The sequence below is a fragment of the Corvus brachyrhynchos genome, unplaced genomic scaffold, assembly GCF_000691975.1.
Source record: "Corvus brachyrhynchos isolate BGI_N302 unplaced genomic scaffold, ASM69197v1 scaffold370, whole genome shotgun sequence".
Taxonomy (NCBI): domain Eukaryota; kingdom Metazoa; phylum Chordata; class Aves; order Passeriformes; family Corvidae; genus Corvus; species Corvus brachyrhynchos.
The window spans coordinates 1,940,672-1,960,461 of record NW_008235977.1 but is presented as its reverse complement, the minus strand read 5'-3'; the positions used below and the strand labels follow the sequence as shown (position 1 = coordinate 1,960,461).

At 39.9% G+C, this 19,790-nt stretch overlaps 1 protein-coding gene across 3 annotated transcripts in view; it reads right to left on the bottom strand.

Annotated features, from left to right (window-relative positions):
* The window catches only part of HECW2 (HECT, C2 and WW domain containing E3 ubiquitin protein ligase 2), a 178,033-nt gene that overhangs the window by 84,858 nt on the left and 73,385 nt on the right, over positions 1 to 19,790 (bottom strand). Inside the window, exon 1 of one of the 3 annotated variants that reach the window (XM_017728587.1) lies at positions 1,524 to 2,060. The exons of the other annotated variants lie outside the window; for them this stretch is intronic. Within the exon in view, the coding sequence (XP_017584076.1) occupies positions 1,524 to 1,563 (40 nt within the window). The 5' untranslated portion in view covers positions 1,564 to 2,060. Of the gene's footprint in view, positions 1 to 1,523; positions 2,061 to 19,790 lie in introns of those variants that run through there. 3 annotated transcript variants of the gene reach the window in all.

Sequence of the window (19,790 nt, the reverse complement as noted above, 5' to 3'; positions counted from 1 at the left end):
TAGGCAAAGGTCGCTATTGCAATCTAAGAGGTTCAAACTTTTGCATTCTGATCTCTTTAATACATTTATAATGATGCTCATACCAGAGCAAAGGTGATGTTAATAGATTCTGGTTGTCAGCTTTAATTATGCACAACTTAACAATTTTCATCTTTCACTACCGTATATGGGTACGCTAACTCACAGCTCCTGTAAAAAATCCATGCAGCTTATCTCAGAAAAGATCAATCATGTTGGTAACACCATTGTATCCCTGCATAATTCTCTTATCCTCATTTGGGATTTACATCCCAATCTCCGATTTTTCACCCTTTCTGGAAGACGCTTTATGCAAAATCTTCTGAATGGTTTGTATTGTTCAGTTGAAGTTTTAAATTAAGTTCATATTGTCAGAATATTTCACATTTTAGGTTAATTTCAATAAATTTTGGGCACTGAAGATGGTGTGTGCAATGCATTCAATTATTAAGAGGAGTGCTGGTACTAAGCTTTTAAAGCATCACTCTCATTTATTTCTCTTGCCAGGTGTCCTCTTACAGTGTGGATCAGCGGAGCTGGAGGCCGGTGAATAGCAAGGCTACATCTAGTTTTGTCTCAGGCTGAGACCTCTGGATCTGCCATCAGTTCCTCTCATAAACACACTACCAAGAACGGTCACCCCCCTACCTATTTTACTCCATCATTTCACTTAGTCTTTCAGAGTAACAGGTTTGTGGTTAATCTGCATTGGAGAATACTTCTGAACTTAATTTTGAGCCAACCATCAGGAGATCTCTAGGATGGCATTTCCACTGTAAAACAAAAAACTAATTTACATGCATTTTACTGCATTACTTCCAAAAACCTCAATCTCAATGCCAGCAGCTGAACTCTGCTTTTCAGTGTGAGCACAGACTTCCAAGCAGTAAAGCAGACTGTCACCAAAATGTAAGACTAACAAGAACATTCCAAAGAATACTTACAGTGGATTTTGGGCAATTGACTGGGAAAGTCTGCAACACTAACTTTTGTGCAGTATTTTCCCTTTGGTAACTTCTAATAATTTTAATTCTAGAAATACTAGAAATAAACATAAAAATCCATGGGTGATTGTTAAAGAAGTAGCACAGTGTTTACTGATCTGATGAACTAAATTTATTTCTTCCTTATATCCAAAATATGCTTAAAAGCAATTGAAAACTGTATCAGGACACATTCTAAGGAGAAGATAAAATGTATCACCTGAGGCCTCACTCCTTTTCTAGAAAGTAAGTAAATTAATACGTTCAAGGCAGAGTTTCTACTGCAAACAATTAATATAAGAAACCACATTTTGTCAATCCATTTAAAATACACTATATATCAGTTAGTAAAATACAAACAAATATTAACCCACTAAGCCAGAGCTTGTTTCTCTGATTTTCAGAATTCCCCATCTCAGCCTGTGAACACAGGTTATCTGGCAGAACCAAAATATTTCTCATGAAAGATAGCACCATTACTGAAATTAAAGATCAACACGTAGTTGTACCTTCTAGCCTTACCTGGCCATTCCAAAGGATGCCTGTGGATACTAAACTGCATTCCTCCATCAGAGCCCAATTAACAAACTGAAGAATAAAAACCAGTAATGTTTTACAGGATGGATATTGAAAACAGCATCCTCATTCCCAATCACAACCAGTCTTTTCTACATTAGTTGCCTTCTGGACCCAGTCTGTGTAGCTCAGGTTTGGATAATTTAGCTCTGTGTTGCATAATTTCAGCTCCACGAGGCACGTCTGTCCTCTCCCTTCCTGCTGTCATTTGAAGGAAAGGCTTTCAGAAGGATGTTCTCAAACTCCGCGGCAGTTTTGAGCAGTTGCACACCATCGTCTGCCTCTTCTCCTTTATTCAAGGGTTTATCTGGGTTCAAGTAGCCCGTGCTAAAACACGTAAGGTATTACGTCCTTCAAGCTCAGCTATTTGCAGCCACTCCCCTCTGAAGGGTACAGGATGCCGAAGCCCCATCCTCCCTTCACTTCCTTCCTCGCCTTGTCCATGGGAGGATTCCTCAGCATGGCCACGGCCCCGCAGCACGGGCGGGCTGATGTAAACAGGAGGATCGTTAAATCCTAGAAATGACGGCAAGGCAGCCACAGCAACGAGCACAGCGGGAGCTCACTGGAAGTGCTGGCTTTGTTTACACAGTATTTTGCTCTCCCGCATGACTTCCCCACAAATCCAGTTATTTCAGGGAAGAGGGAACTGCTCCATGACGTCTGGCTGGGATGGAGCTGCCTTAAACCCAGGATAACTCTGCACAGGGCACTCCTGGGCAGGAGGATAAGCAGGTGGCAGAGAGCTTCCATTACTACCTCTCCTCTTTCGGGGTGGTAAATGCCACCTCAGGGCAGGGGCTTGGACAAGGCTCTATTCCCCCAGATGCTGTGACTCCTCAACGGTCTCCTGGTGGAACTACAACTGCAGCTGACCTAGAACTCCTTCAACCTGTGACAAGGACCCAAATCGTGCCAAAGCAGTTCCAGTACCTTGATGAAAAAAAGGGTACCTAAAGGAATCTACAGTCTGGTCGGCGGTCTGAGATTGAATCTTTCATAGCACACATTTCATGAAATTGCACACTTGTGGAGCTGTAGGTTCAGGCTCTCAAAGCAAATCTTGGTTTTCCTAGTAATACTCAGAATAAAATTTAAAAAAAAAAAAAACACAATAAAAAACCCCTTCCACATCTTACAGGAGTATCTGTTCTTACTCAGCTTGAAGATTTTTCAAAAAGCGCTTCCAGTCAAAGAAATTAGGATGGATTATTTGCTAATGAAGAGATGAAAGCTAATGTATTGCTTTGTGCTTGCATGAGCACCTCTCGGAATTGTATCTTCAAAGGACAGAAGGCAAAAGAACATCAGAACTGGAACACTGTAAGAGAAATCTAACACACTGCTGCATACTAAATGGCTGGAAACATTTCTCCCTCAAATACCAACAGAGCAACCCCCAAAAAAGTGGAGAACAAAATTCTTGGACAGTCTTAAAAGCTCCCTAAGCAGCTATAAGATCCTACTATCGCAGTTCTCTTTACTCTTCAGGACACTTTGGAAAAAACTTGGAAAGTAATGGAAATACAAGACACAGATCTTCGGCTGAGAAAAGCAAGAGCAGAAAACAGGCAGAAAAAGGTACCACAGATGTTCTTACAGCCTCATACAGGAGAGAAGATGCTGTTGCAGCTCTTCCTGAAGGTAATCATGCACTGCCAGAGTGTGCTGAGCAACACTCTGAACTACAGCTGGACACAGATTTTGGCCTTCTGGTGGCACAGTCCTCCTATATTAGCAGTGAAGGATCATCATAATCTATAATCAGATAATTAGTATCATGTCCACGGTCAAAAAAGCAAAGAGGTGTTTGTTCCTCACTGCACAGCAACAGTTTTTCCTGTTGCACAACCAAATTTAAGGTTCATGTACCTCCACTGATTGTCCCTGAGCTGTGGGCAAGAAGCAGAAAGACTCCCCTCACATTCCCTCATGTGCCCCCTGTGACCCACTACATACATTAGTATGTTGCTGACTTTTATTGCACTCTATTGCTTTACACAGCAAGAGCCATTAATAATTTTTCTAGTTGTGAGTGACAGGATGGTTAGGAATAACACCAACTTCTCTAACACTTCGCTCCTACTTCAGCTGCAGAAGCAGGACGTAGAAACCATACCATACACCCAGTCCAAACACTAAACCATGAAACCTTTTTCCTACTGAAACTTTAATAGAGTGGGAAAATCCTTGCTCTCATTTTCAGACACAGCCTATATTCTGACACTGACCATTTCCTTCTTTTCCAAGAATTATACCACTACATTTGTTTCCATCTTTATGTACACTAACTCTTCAGCATGGGGATCAGAGCATCTCCACATGCCTCACAAAATGTGATATTTCAAGGCACAGCAGCAGCTGAAAGGATTAGTTAACTAGAATGCAAGACACAAAGATACCAAAAAAAAAATACAAGTCATTTTTTCAGACATATGACAGTACAATGGCAGGAATAAAGTGGAATTCCACTTCTCTGTATTCAAAGTAAAGGCATCATTGAAATTCAAAGCATTCAAAGACAAAAATAATCCTTTCACCCATCTCACTGGCAGAAATTCAAAAGCGTAACAAGAGGAAGGAAATGACCTCAAGCTTAACCTCTTTCCTGAAAATCTTACTAATCCTTCATCATAAACGATGTGCACTTCATTTCCATCTCCAGTTCAGGTTTCACACATGTGCCAGCTCCACGGCACAAGTGCCCTGTGCATCGGGAGCCACCTGCCAGCTGACCTGACTCACCTGGAAACCACATCTGGCACAACACACGGACACAACAATGCTTGGCTGTTCCTGCACTGCACTACTACAGACTGGCTACTACAAGAAAGGCATAAATGTTACACCAAAAATTAAGCTAGAGAATAACATTGAATAAACTCTGACAGATGGTACTGCACACCCTTAGACATAAAGACTATTAGATACTCAATGATACTGCAGAAGACTCCCAGCATCTTCACAAAATGCTAATAAACTACCTACCATTTAAATCTTGAGGTCCAGCTAGCTGTATGTGGGGGGAAATATGGCATGTGGGAACCTTCAACCTCTTCCTGAAGGAAGCAGCACACAGCTGAGGCAAAAGCTGCACTACCTCTCATGTCAACTCACAATCATCTCAGCTGCTGATAGTTTGGAGTAAGTGATGTGTGCAGAAGATGGAGACTGCCAAAAGCAGTGGCCACCAGGCAGGGAACAGTTTGGAAATTCAGATTTAGGCCACCAATGGCTACCGAAGTTGGGCTATACCTACATTCTAAGGCACTACAATAACTTAGCAGGCTATTGCATTATAAAGATTAGAGGACATGAGGACAGCAAAGATGCAAGCAATATACTAAGGAAAAGAGAAACCTGTCTCTCTCCTTAGCGTCATTTCTTTTTTTTTAAGCACTTCACTGCTTCTCACATCTTGTTAAAACTGAGATTAACTCATCTTCACAACCATAATTCCTTCTCAGTACACTCCTCACTGTTACATCCAATTCCTCACCATATCCCCAAACACATCCCAACACTGCCACATTCCCCTATTCTAAAGGTGTTTCTCCCGCTTTTAACCGTACCAAGTTCAAGGGCAAAAAAACCAAAACCAAACTCAACAACAAACCCTGTGTGCACCAGTATCCTAAAATCCTGTTATTCTGGGACAGGACTGTTTAGAATATCTAGAAACACAAGCCATTTTTTCCTAACTAACATTAAAAAGGTTATTGTGGGGGTAAATGCTGTCAGAGCTAAATTAAAGAAGAAAAAAGGAAAAAAAAAAAATCTGTGTCTAAGCTTTTCTGTGCCATATTAAATCTGCCAGTCTAAGTTTATTGTGGAATGTTTTTCATCATTTTCCTCCTCAGCCACAGCCTTATATGGTGTCAGATAAGCACTTGTTTGCTGGCAGCACACGAGCTGCTGAGCTTGCTTCAGCTGCACGCAGAAGAGGACTGCAGCTTCCAAGGATAAAGGGCATGCACTTTTATCTGTGACCACATTCCCATCACAAATATTTGCCAGAAAAACTGAAGACATGATACCAGCAAAGCTCGGTTCTTGTCTACATAGCCTATTCTGCCCCTGGGAAATTCTGTTGGTAAATAAACATTACCGACAAAAGCACAGTTTTGCTGCTAGCACAGCTGCACTTACAGAGAGGGCTTTCTCTGGTGTGGCTGCCTTGATACACATCACATGTAAACCCACAGGCAACAGAAAAAGTGAGGGGTCATTTATTCTGTGGCCTTCATGCTGGTTTCTTTATTAACCAGCAAACATCTGGTCATGTATGCGGACATCCCATGCAGAAAGGTCCCAGAGAAACTGGCAGTTTTGCCTGGTGTTTGTTTTTTTCTGGTCAAACATTTCTCAAGTGGAAACAGTGGAAACACTTCAAGAAAGGCCATATGGTTATGGCCATCCCTCTTTCCTCCTTCTCAGCCTCAAAATGTACTTGGAGCAATTCCTGCTCTGCAATCAGAACATTATTCCCATTCAGTCTGCTGCTGCTCTCTGGTAATGGTCACATTTTCATCTTCTGAGAGTGGGAATATTCAGGAAAGGTGAAATTTGGACAACACTGTGTGGCCTGTAATACATGGTAGATTATACTGAATGATGATGTAATGATCTCTTCTGGGTTTAATTTCAGTAAAATATGGGCTCATTTGACAGCCATTATTAGCTCATAAACTAACCTTAAGTGCACTTTATTCCACATGTAGATCATCTGTAAATGACTTATACCTCAAAAAGAGGCTTTTCTTGTGGAACTGTCAGCAAACACAACTGCCATAACTGAGAGGACTTAAAATAAAGTTGATGACTGTTCTGTTTTTACTTTTTTGTTGTTGTTTGCAAATCTAAAAACTAAACACTATTTTGAATCATTATGAAACACACATCTGCCCTTTAACACCATACACGTCACTGCAATGCACATGTAGGAAAAGCACAACAGGCTAGAAGAGATTTCAAAAATATAGGCATGTTGCTTTAAACCTGTGTTCTAAAACAGTTGCCAAGTGTCATTTGTTCTGTTTGTATTTATGAAATTTTAAAATCAGATAAGAAACAAGTGCTTGGCAACTGTTTATTACTGAAACATTCGGCTTGAGTACTCACCTTTACTTCCAGACAGCATTTTGCAATATGCCTCGTGTTGGCTACCCATGAAACAGAGTAAAATTCATTACAAGCATATTTGGTATTATTGATCTGTAGGTTTGTACAGAACACTTCCTAGTTTCCTGCTTTCCTTTTTTGCTCATCCTTCTGCTACGTTTTCATTTTTCCTCCAGCTTTTCATACAGCAGAAGAAACTACCCTATTTTATACAGGGTTTACAGTAGCAATGGTACATTATTAGCTGAAACCCAGCCAGTGGTAAGATGGGTTCCCTAAGAAGTAGCTAAAGGAAGTACCAAATCTGTTATTACTTGTCTAATAAACTACTAAACTTCTTGCCCTAATTAACAGGAGCTTCCAGGCCTAGTTATTAGCAGCCATCCTATTTCCCTTGCCCTACAACTTAATAATGATACATGAGTACTTTATAAATTTGCATAAATTTTGCAAACACTTTTTGACAAGTATCATGCTTATTTACTTGTTTCATCCTCTGGTCCTGAAAGTGAGGTGATGATAAATTGTAAGCATCTATAATGTAGGTTACACGGCCTTGAGGTTGATACATTTCTCAATTCAAAAAACTCACCTAACAGATGATCCTCAAAATTGGTGAAAACCCAGAACTTTTAGTTTCTCATCACAGCAATAATTTTAAAACCTCATTCTAGCTTACTCAAGTGACACAAATCCCTCCATTTCTGCAATTATCTTCTACAAAAACTGACCTGAATTCACTGATGCATTATCCACCTGATATGCTCTTTTCTCATTCATATTCTAACAGACCTATCACCGGCAGAAATATTTACATTTTACAAATGCTAGAAAATATTGATACAGCTCAAAGGATGAGCTCAGTCACTTCAGATCAGTCACTTCTCTATGTCCAACATCTTGACCAATAAGACCTTTCAGGTGCTTCAGAGACACCGAGAAACACCAACCAACCATAGTCAGCTACACCCCAAAAGTAACTTCTTCATCTTTGCCTATCAAAATAAAGGAAGCCATCAGCACAAGAGCAGTGTCATTCAGCAAGGGCTCACACTTCTAACCCTCCAATCGTGTCACAACTTTCAATGAAAAAGCCGCAGGCCCAAATACATTCATTAGGTATACATAATAATTCTGAATAAATTGCAGAAAAAATCTTAATGTATATATGCAACCAAAAGGCTAAGTTCAGTAAATATATTTCTTTTCTAGAACTGAAAAAAAACATGCAACTCAGAAGAAAGCACAAGAATTAAAGGTATGTATTTCTTCTTAAATCCCTGTAAGTGCATAAAGTATCCTAATGAGCTGAAATCTTATTTGTGAGAAGCTCTCAGATGTGTGATGAGAAGGAGGCGCTCCCTTGCCAGATGGCTTGTTCTGCTCATGGCCATGAAGGAGAATGACTGTAACCATGAAAGCAAAATTAAGTGTTTTAACTGCCCACACATGTACACCCTCCAGCAGTTCTAACAAGTAGCTTTTGCCAGTGAAACTTTCTACCAGAATTACTGAAAGTTTTCCATAAGACATTAAAAAAAAAAAATTAATTGATCATTATCAAGGGTGTTAAACGTCAAGCACAAACCATTTTGAATTACAGAGCCAGCATCACCCAAAAAGCTGACCTAGCCTTTGCACACAGCAATTCACCAGCTGCTTTTATGGCCAGCTAGCTGGGTGTTAGCTTTTGATACTAAGTTAGCTTTTGATACTAAGACCCACCTTAAGCTTTCCCCAGAGTTCTCTTTTCTTTCCTGGAATCAACCAGCAAAGAGCAAAGTATAAGCCAAGCACACTCCCCAAGAGTCCTGTGGAGGTTCATTTACCCTCAATCACTTTTGCATTTTCAGCCCTTGTTTTACTGGGTGTTTACTTGGACTTATTTCTTTTTTTGGTGGGTGGGGGTGTGTGTGTGTGTGAAAGTGCTATTTATTGCTGGGGATGAGGGCTAAAAGATGCAGCAGTACACCCACAGAACAAATCAAATACACAGAAAAAAGAGTTTTCCTGTATACAACAGCTGACATCTAGGGATCCAGGAGGTTAGTTTGGGTTTTGCATTCTCAAATGGTTGATGGTTTGAACCCTGGACCTGTTATGATGGCACAGATATCTCTGAATTTCCAGCAACGTGGCATCCTTCAACACTGAGTGGAGAGAACTGACTCATCACTGAAAAGGAGAGAATGGACTGCCTTTGGATTCCTCAGCTTCGCTTTTGATTGCACTTGATTATTGCTTACAGTTTCTGACATTGATCAGTATTCTTCTTAGCCTGTTCCAGCCTTTTGACAGTCACAATATCAGCTAGCATTTCACTTTCGTTGTTCAAGTCCATTCCCAAAAAAAATTTTTTTAGGGGAAAAAAATTTCTTTGCCAGTTTCAAGCGATTACTCACTGCCTTTTAGAAATCCTTCTAGTTTCTGAAACTTGTCAAAAAATATTCTTTTCTCTGTCTCTGCAGCACACATCTCTTAAGGATCTTGTGGGATTTAACATTCCCTTAGCAGCTGTTGTTTTTAAGTTTATCTTCAATATTATGAGCTGTTTAAGCGGGAATGCAAACTAGTCTGTTGTTGTCATTTGACAGCAATAGGTTTCTTAGGGTATTTGTTAGAAAGTCAGGGAGCTTCCTGGTTTGGAATACAGAAAAATATTTATATTTAGACAATATACTTTTGTCAATGTCTCAGTAATTTAACCCAAATGTAAAACTGACGAGCAAAAAGAATAAATGGTCCAAGAATAGAGGTGCTAAGCCAAGACAGATACAGCAGCAATGCTTCCCGCTCATGCCTCTATTAAAGAGTGTAACCATCAGCTATGATATTGTGAATACCTCTGCATAAGCAATTTTGCCTTTCCTTTTTACAAACCACATAACCTCTAGCTTAAGTACTCAGCGACATCCTCCTATTTTCTTTATATATGTATATGTTTGCTAAGGCACCAAAATGGCTGATAAGGAATGCTACAACAAACCTACAGATAAGAATAATAGGTCTGCATAAAGAGAGCAGATCCATGTTTGTAAGCAGTGTGCTAAGGAAGACTGTTAAAAGAATATGCTGAATCACAAGCCTTCACTACCTTGCTCACCATTAGCACTTCATTTTCCTGCCCAGCTACTCTTCCCACCTCCCCTTCAGTGCCCCATGCATGGAAGATCTAATGGCAGATTCCTCATCTTCAGTTGCAATTGCTGAAAAGCCCTTCCACGCTTTTTACAGTCTCCTCTCCTGAAATGGGTTTATTAAAAAACTTTTTTCTGAACTGGCATAAAAGCAGACCTAAATGTTACAATATTTTGAAAATTATTATGGAGGCCATTGCTATTCCTTGACTTCAAATGTGCTGAGATGCTTTACTGTTGTGAGAAGTATTACATACTCCTAGCTCTGACCAGATTCCTCCTTTCTTCTGCCTTCTGCTCATGATGTAGGGACTCAGGATTCACTTTAGATTTGATATGGCTATTGATAATTTGCAGAATTAATACATTACATAAGATAATCCGAGTTCATTATGAAGCCAAATAAACCTATACAAAGCAAACATCTTTTCTAAGCACTTCCTACTAATGTTGCATCTGAAATAAAATATTCTAAATGTTTCCAAAGATATATGTTGTTCCAGTGAGGATAGCCACAATTACACAATGTGGTAGTGTAAATCTAAGAAGTGAGCAAGAACTATACAAAACCAGCAAAAAAGATATCTATGGTTTTAAAAGTATATAAAACTGCAAACAAAAAAAATCCATTCAGATTGGTTCTATCCCACCTAACTAGCCACAAGTTTGTACAGTGAGCTGTAAACTTTGCTAATATTTGTGAACCAAGTCCCCAGGGCATAATTTTCAGCCAACTGCGGTTTCTGCATTTTTGCATAATTTTGTATTGTGTGTCTTTGATTATTTGCAAACAGACTATCCCATTTGGGGAACTGGCACAAGCATGCTGAAACTGCAGAATTTAACAGCACAATTAGGGAAACACTGTAGTCACCAGGAGAACAGCTTCTTTGGATGAGCACATGACTGAAGTCTGATCCAGTTCGCTTTACAGAAGCGCATCATGTTTTCCTCAGTCCTGTCCCCCAAACAGTATAGCGTGCTTATACATTGAATTAATCTTCAAGCAGACACAGGATAACCCAGAAACAGATCAGGAGCACAGCACATTCCAAATCTGCACATACACTTTCAAAGATGCTATTTTTGCAAGGTATACAGATGGAGGAAATAAAATGTGCTCACTGCTGTCTCACTGCCTGCATTCTTCCACTGTCCCTGACCTGATTCAGGTTCCCTTGGACAGCAGCCTGGGGTTTGTTTATTTGACAGACATTCAGAAGTTTTTTGTTGGTTCTCTGCTGAGACCACCAAACCTATTTTGTCACAATGTGCCACGAGTTTGTTCTGGTGGTTGTAGCCACCTATTTTTGCTGATTTTCTCTACCACACTCGGGATATACCATCTCCTGTGCTCAAGCTGGAGCTGCAAACAGGTAGGTATGCTGACTTGCAAGTCAATCTTGTGTCAAGCATTGTTTTTCTTTTATGCATTCCTGTCAAATCAATCAATAATTTCTTCAGATTCTTCAACAGAGATGCTTTCATTGATGCAATGCTTTTGTTTGTTTTTTAATAAACCATGACTATTCTGTCCTTTTGCCTGCCCTTGCTAAGAAGAATGTAGCACCCATTCCCTGCCCATGAGGTCAGGGGTCCAACCCTGCCACTGCCTCAAGAACTGGGAATTATTAAATAAAAAATTAACTACAAAATTAAGTACTTGGGCTTTGTACCAAGAAAGCACAGAGGGTTGGAAATATTTGTAAGTAATTGGAGAGAAAGTATAACAGAGATACCACATACAAAAACTGGAGGGGAAAAAAAGTCATTGATATCCTAAATCCTGACCACAGTGAAGTGGGGTTGCTTTACAACTGCCCATAAATCATAGTTGGTTTTTTGAGTTATTAGTTCGTGGTTTCCACCATCCCCTTCATATTTCACTCTTTTCTCTTAGTTCTTTCATAACTAAGAAATACCCGTGCTCCTCCCTCAGAAAAGATTTCAGCTGCCCTAAATGCCAGGACAGAACTGCTGTGGCACCTGCAGCTGCAACTCCTCACACACACTTCTACTACACTCCTAAAGGTCGTATTAAAAAGCTTACAGATCACAGTATCAAACTACCACGGTCAATACTTATACTCCAACAAGAGAAATGTAGCAAGTTAATTGTTCACCACTGCAAATCACAGGCAACAATCACTGACAACAACCATGAAACCAGAGAAACAGCCCTGCACCTTATTCTGACTCCTTCCACTGCAGTTGGATTTGTATTTTGTACCTGCTTTTATGCAACTCTCACTGTTTTGAGACACTTACACACCGACAGGGTCAACTCCTTTGCACATGTTCCACACTTTCTTCTCTGTTGTGGTGTGCATGCATTCAGATTTCCCTCGAGTGCCTGACAGTGCACATCACCTGTCTGGAGATGCACGTTTAGAGATGTGGTATTTATTGCCTGCATCAGGGACTTTCTGTATAATGCACCAAAGCAGGGCAAGCTGGCTCATTACTTGCTGCCTCAAAGTTCAAAGTTCAGATCCAGACCCAGATGTTGAACTTTTTAAATATTAAGGACCATCTGTTTTACTTTTAGTTTGGCTCATCAGAGAGAAAATCCCAGATCATGGTGTTTGGTGCTGGCTTTCTCAGTTCTGTCCCTGAGTTGCTGAGTAATCCTTGGGAAGCAAAGAAAATCCCGAAGCCTTTGCCTACCTACAGTATAAAACAGATATGTTACTAAAATGGTGTCCTCTTACTTATTTTTAATCTAACTATGTAAGACTGCAGTCAGTTGCCAGCACAGTGACTCAGCAGAGCCCGAAGCAGGGAAACGCCCTGCTGGGACTCCTGCAACCCAAAGGGAGCATGGCCAGGCACTGGGCCTTTCCTCACAGAACAGCCTCACCTGCTTTGGGCATCTGCAGGACACTCAGGACACCCACAGCAAGGGCTCCTGGAACCAGAATGCAAATTGCTTGTAAATAATGGAATAGGGACCAACGCACTTTGCCTATGCAGCCTTCAGATTTCAATGTTGTTTTATGAAAGCTTGGTAGTCCTCAACTCAGCATCTTTACATTACTCTGATTAATTTACACTTAAGTTTAGCAACATCCTTAATTTTCCATTGGAGAGCCTGCCTGTCACTTCCCCGTCTGCAACTCTCACACTAATACCTGTCGGTCTGGAAGCATGCCCCACATTCCTAACGGGAAAGCTCAGGTGCTCTTTGGGGATATTTGTCTCCCAAATCCTTTTGGAACGTGGAGAACATATAACAGATTTTCAGAGACTATCTGTTAATTAGTATCCACAGAACTATCAAGGGCATCTGTGGTGTCGAACACAGTATCCTCTATTCAGTAAGCAATTTATTTCAGGAGGTTGACTCATTTCCTTAAAGCTTTTTGAGCTATCTGTTGTGACTGAAAAAAATTCCGAAAATTTAGAAGTACTCAAGGAAATGAGCCAACACATCCTGGAAGAAATTCATCCAAAATACACACACAATAAGATAAGTCAGTCTCAGATTTCTAAAGAAATGAGCAGGAAGGAGTTCTGAAAGAACCTGAAATATTTTCTGTGAAACACAATGTTTGTTTCCCCTCATCGTAACTCTCCTTACACCCACTTTAAAAGCAGCATATTATGGTTAATCAGGAAGCGGTCTTCCTAAGGTTTTTTTCTCCCTGCAAAGAAAAAAAAACCTTCCCTTAAACAGTTTAGTGGATCTCCCCTATACTTAAATTAAAAACACTGCTGTCTGTGTGCCTTATGAGAATTTTCAGAAACTGGTGCTTACCCCTAGAGGCACAGAGCCCATGGTCAAACCATATATCCACAAGAGAGCCTTCTCAGTGAGATGAGTAACACACCCCTGAATTACCTCATCACAGACTCATTACCTTCAAGGGTTTCCAGCAATGTATCAACATCTCAAGGCACTAGGAAATATTCCTGAGCATCAAATAAGCCACCTCAAAGTTCATGCTCTAGCTAAACAGAAGACAGTTTTTCTTCGGAAATTTAAATGGAATTTTATGACAATGTCTTGTTTTACTACGTTTAACTGCACAGCAGTCCTAAGCAAAAGGACATCACCTAAAAAATAGCATCTTATAACCTATTCTTCATCACATGACATGCAGTATATAGATGGTGAAGAGGGAGAAAAGGAGGTTGTAAGATCACTCAAGACTTTTGCAATCTACTTCAGCTGAAGACAATTTAGAATTTCAAAAATAAATTAACTTCTGAGTAATGCAGCGATGGCAAAAACTGAGCTTTCAAGTAATAACCAGAAAAACTGCTAACTTGTCTTAAGCACCATCTTGTCACACTCAGAGTAATAGGAATGATTTTTTTTCCCCCTATACATTGCCAGATCCTTTTCCTCACGTATAGGCTTTAGTAGTTTTGCAGTGAGATGGATGACTACTTCAGAGTTAAGATTTACCTCTTAAACAAAAAGGATACCAATACAGTTATTTCTCATCCCAAATATTTAAGCTGATGTCATGAAGATGAGAGAAATGAAGCCAAACACTGCTTATGATAAGTAGAAATAGCTCTGCAGATTAATCTGGATGAGACCAAAGCCAGAAGAAACACAAAAGTAATTTTGCAGTTCTTTAGAAGCAGTATCATTTTAACCAGTGCCAAAAATCATCAACAGAAGAAAGGAGATAACAATTTTGCTTATTTAACTTTTTAGCATAAAATCTCAGAAATAAAAAGTGCTCTCTCTCATGGTGTTAACACGCAACAGCTAAAAAGAACACAACACTGTGTAGACTAATGAAGGCAAGGAAGTTTTATTAACTTGTGCAATTGTCTTAAAAGCACCTACATAAAACATTTATTTTTCCTTCTACGTTTCCAGCAGAGTATTTTTAAAAAGCATTAATTCCCTGGGACTCTTCAGGCAACAAACAGAACCTAGGACTGAATGCAACTAGAAACAAAGGCTCACCAACTCAGCTACTCCCAGCAATACAGGTAAACCCAGACATAAGTAATTGCAAACAGTGCAATCAGACTTGCTCTCCTTTTACAGCAGCCTACAAATCACATCCCATCACAGCCTCTCTGCTGGGGTCACTGCTGCACATTGCAGCTAAGCAGGTCCAGTGGCAAATTACTGCCAAGAGTGTCCCTCCCACTCCTGATCCCCCACTCCTGCAGGTAACCCCTGCTGCTGTCCCTCAGCCCCTTCGAGATGCTAAACTGGCAGAGAGCTGTTTGTATTGGCAGAGCAAATGCTCTGCCAGCTTAGCGCTGCTCAGCCAGCGGGCGGCAAACAGCAGCACCGAGCACAGCCATCTACGTGAATCTGGAACACAGAGATTTTTGTTTAACTGCTTGAGCGGGAGAGAAGAAGAGCACTCAGTTCAGTGTGCTGTAATTAGGACTGCTTTCCAAACCTGAAACCTTTTGTGCTCGTGACTTAGATTAGCGAATGCACAACAAACGCCAAAGCTCTTTGCATCCCTTGGGGCAGCGGCACTGATGTCAGGTGGGATGGCTGGGACTTCACTTCTGAACACGTAGCAGGGGTGTGGGTGGTTTGGGGTTTTTGAAGGGAACGGCACAATGAACTTTTCACCCTATTGCTCAAATTTACAAGTTTAAGAATACATCAAAGAAAGTGTTGCTGCCTGCACATTAAGTACCGTCTCATCAGTAACTCCTAAAAATCTTACTCATTTTTGACTTTGGTAGGTTGTTGCATCCTTATTCAGTATCTGGGAAGCAACTGCCTGTCTGGAAGTCTACTAAAATTGAAAGATGCATCTATGTTGAAAAATTTGTCAAACCGAATTTTCCCTCACCCTGCAGGCTACCATCTGCTGAACTATGTCATGCATGAAACTCTAGATACAAATTAGAAACATAGTGAACATAGAAATATATATTTTTTTTCTTTTTTTAACAAGGTCATTACTGGATATTTATCTCAGTGACAACCAAATGTGCCTGCTACTGCACTATAATGTTTTTCTACACATATCTCATTTTATGAAGCCAAACCCATTTAGGCTTAACTAGCTTCATATACAAGAAAGTGCTTCCACGTTTTATGGCAAAGATAAAACATTGATTAAGGTCCTGATTTTGCAAGGCATGGAATGCATTCAGTTCTTAGTCCTCTTCACAAATGAAACCTATCAGGTCCAAGCTTTCAGTTTTCACCTCTTGAAAATTATCCTCAAGTGTGACTTAAGTCACATGAACTACATTTTTGACCACCAGATAAAGTTTAAATTCTCAGGTAAGGACGCATTTAATAGAGCATGAGAGTTCACACCATATCTGGGTAGATAATCTGTCTTTTTCCTCTTTGCCTTACTACAGTACATGCAGAATGAAAATGTTATTTTTATGGAAATTGTAGGTTCATTTTTTGCATTACCACACATTGGGAGATAAGGGATTAATTTATTCCCAAGGTTAGGGCAGGATTGACAAAGGCAATGAACCTACTATTTTTATGAACTTTCAAGGACTACTGACACATTAGTGATCAGTGACTTGAAACACGACGGAAGACTAAACAGTTTGACATTAACTCTGAATGACTGCCGCACAAAGGAGGCAGATCTCATGAAGAGAGTTTGAGCAGACCTTGAAACAAAGCTCAGAAGCACAGGATTTGCTTGCCTGAAAATTGGCTGCCCACCAAAGTGAGAGCGATGGAGTCCCGGCTGCTGCTGGGCACAGAGACAGGAAACGCTGCCAGGGCAGACGTCCCCAAGTTCTGCTGTGCCCACAGGGGCAGCGCCAGCGAAGCACAGTCCGTGTAACTGCACAGCTCGCGCATCTTCGCCCCAAATCAGAGCCTCCCTCATGCCAAAACGGCAAAGCACACAAGGGCTGGGTGCCACTCTGGCCCTGCTCACCATTTTTCTGTACCAGAGAAGTTCCAGATCTGGCCATTCTCTGGGTCTTTTCTGTCCTTCAAATAGCATAAATTGCAGATAAATCTTGATGAGCTTTGCTAGGGAAGGAGGCCTATGAAAATCAGTAATGGCAGCTTCATTAACCTCCTCCAGTAATAATTTATGAACCTGTGTATCCAATATCAGAATATATTAAAATATTATATTAAACATATCTGGTAATAAAGCATTAGCTTCAGAATCCTGGTATGTTTGTGTCTCATCTTTTAGCTTTACCTACACCAGTCACATCCTTAACATATCCTATTTAGCACTCAGCTTGTAACACTTCTCCATTAATTGAGATTCTTACAGTCATTGATAAATCTGTGCAGATGCAGGAGCCAAGAACTTCATAAAAAATGTACAGGAGGAATTCTAGCACTATACATAATATAAAACTAATCCATAATCTGTTTCTCACATGAAAAAAGACCCCATAGATGAACTAATGCAACTCCTTTTTCAATCCAGTTATCACTGACTTGGAATAACTGTTTTTCCCAAACTGTTTTGAAAATACTGTATGGCATGTTGATTTGATTCTACAAAACAGCACTGGAAATGTCTTTAAAAAAATTAAAACCAGCCTCCTTCAAACAAATTAAAACACAAGCTAACACAAGGCAGTTTTACAGTAACAGGAATATTACAAATTCAGAGGTCTACACTGTTTTCCATTATCCAGTGTTTGTATTTGCCATCTTCCCATCTGCTAGAACAGTCACTTCAAAAAGGCAGGGTGGGGAGAACACCACTTTCTATCCAAAGGATTATAAATGTTGTCATGCCAAAACCTCTTGCAGTGGAAAGATACTGACAACACAGCTGAAAATGTCCTCCCAGCAGCTACGTTTGTCTAGTTTTCAGGTCAGGGCTATCTCAAAAACTGAAAAAAATACAATTAACTGAAAAGTTTGGATGTTCTGGTGAGACTTAGAATTCTGCACAGCTTAAACTTATACATCATCCTATGAGATCCTAGATTTTGGGAGTTTTAGCAGGGAATGAATTACTTTCTAAACAAATAAAATGTATATATTTTAATATAACGAGTGTGTCTTTCCAGGCATCTGCTGCATACAATGAAAACACATAGAGAAAACACTTTCAATCCACCTCTTCTAATTTTTTGCAGTAAAAAAATGGTATTATGCTGTCCAAACACTGATTTTTGAGAAAAGTTCACCAGCTCACAACTGAAGAGGAGAAAGTACCAAATTCCATGTTGGTAAAAAGGAGCTTTATATGTGGGTCAGGACCTAGGAAGAACTGAAAGAATAAAACTGGAATGCAGTATCTGGAGGGAAAGCTTCCGAAGACCCTTGGTTTATTATAAATTTTTTTTTAGACCACTGCAGCCTCACCACACATGATTTTAGGATACAATTCTTACATTAGACTGCCTTCACTTTTCATTATCCCACTCAAGAGGTGGCCTTTCCCTAAATATTACTAAGTCACCAGCAAATGAAATTATTAAGGCAGCTTTTTCTGCACACTCTGTGGCTGATGACATCCAGCACAATGCCAGCCTCCTGGAAGTCAAAGCCAGAGACTCTCATGGAGCCAACTGGGTAAAGACCAACTCTTCTACACAGAAATTCAAGCCTGTGGTTTGCAGACCTTAGCAGCAACCACAAATTAATAGTTTTATGCCTAGCAACTAGTCAATAGACATGAACAGTACTGCTCATATTTTAAAGTACAGAAAAGGAAAGAACAGAACAGAAAAAAAAAATCAAGTGAATAATCAGAATTTTCTGGAAGATAATAAAGATATTACTTTGTATGTTTTCTATAATGCAAACCAAATAAATCTTCTAGGAATAAAGTATCTTAACATTTTATAATCTCTCTGTCTAATGTGAGCCACTATTTTAAGTGTACTAAAGGCAGTTTATGCAAAAGCTTTTTTCTTTTTAATCCTGTCTGACCTGAAAAGGCGAGGCTCCAAACTCCACTACCCTAGGAAGCTTAGTATAAACCCAGAGTCTATCTAAATTGCCCTATATAACTGCACATTTGGGGGGCGAGGGGGGGTGTTTCTTTTTATTTTTGTTTGGTTTTATAATGCTATTTTGGCGAGGCTCCAAACTCCACTACCCTAGGAAGCTTAGTATAAACCCAGAGTCTATCTAAATTGCCCTATATAACTGCACATTTGGGGGGCGAGGGGGGGGTGTTTCTTTTTATTTTTGTTTGGTTTTATAATGCTATTTTGGATCTAGGTATAACAAAAAGCCAAGCAGCCTCTATAAGCAGCTGATGGAAACAAATACAATGACCTTTGATGGTCAGCATTTTAAACGTGCTAAGGATCTCTAGAATGAGGGCATGCATCTCATAAATAGGACTCTGTAAATTAGGACAAAAATAGGCCAACCTAGGCAATTTGGCCATGGGAGACAGTCTATTTTAGCCAGAAATAGGGTTTGCTTCTCTCTGCTGACTTTTTATTCTTTATTTTGTACTTCCTGGTTTTTTTTAATATGAGACTTCATGACAACCCATAACACTCATCAAGATGCAACTTCCCTCAGCATTCCACAAGCAGTGGCAAGTCCACCTGCTCATCTTTTTGAGCAGTTCTCACTTTCTGAGGAAGTCCTGGAACCCTGTTGCTATAATAACACAGTAGCAAGAAAATTGGGATCTCATAGTTCCTTCAAACTGAATATCCATTTTTCTCCTTTGATTTCAACTGAGGCCAATATTTTGCACAACTTTACTCACTACAGGACTCCAAGAGCTTGACCACTCTTGCCATAGCAAGATGCAGATTCCTTGTAAATAGAGGAAATAAAAAACAACCTCCAACATATTAAATATTGCTTGTAACAACAATAATTTTTAAAACAGGCATATACAAAGCAAAAACTGAGTTGCTACTGAACAAGAAAACCTTATGGGTCAAAGAGGATGTCTGTTAAATTCTGTAGTCTTCTACAACTTCAAACGATGAAGGTTTTTAGTCTAAATCCTAATTAAAAATAGAGAATTTTTGAGAAGAGGATCTCTTCCTTCCTTTTCATTAGGACAGAAAGACTGAAAATTCAAAG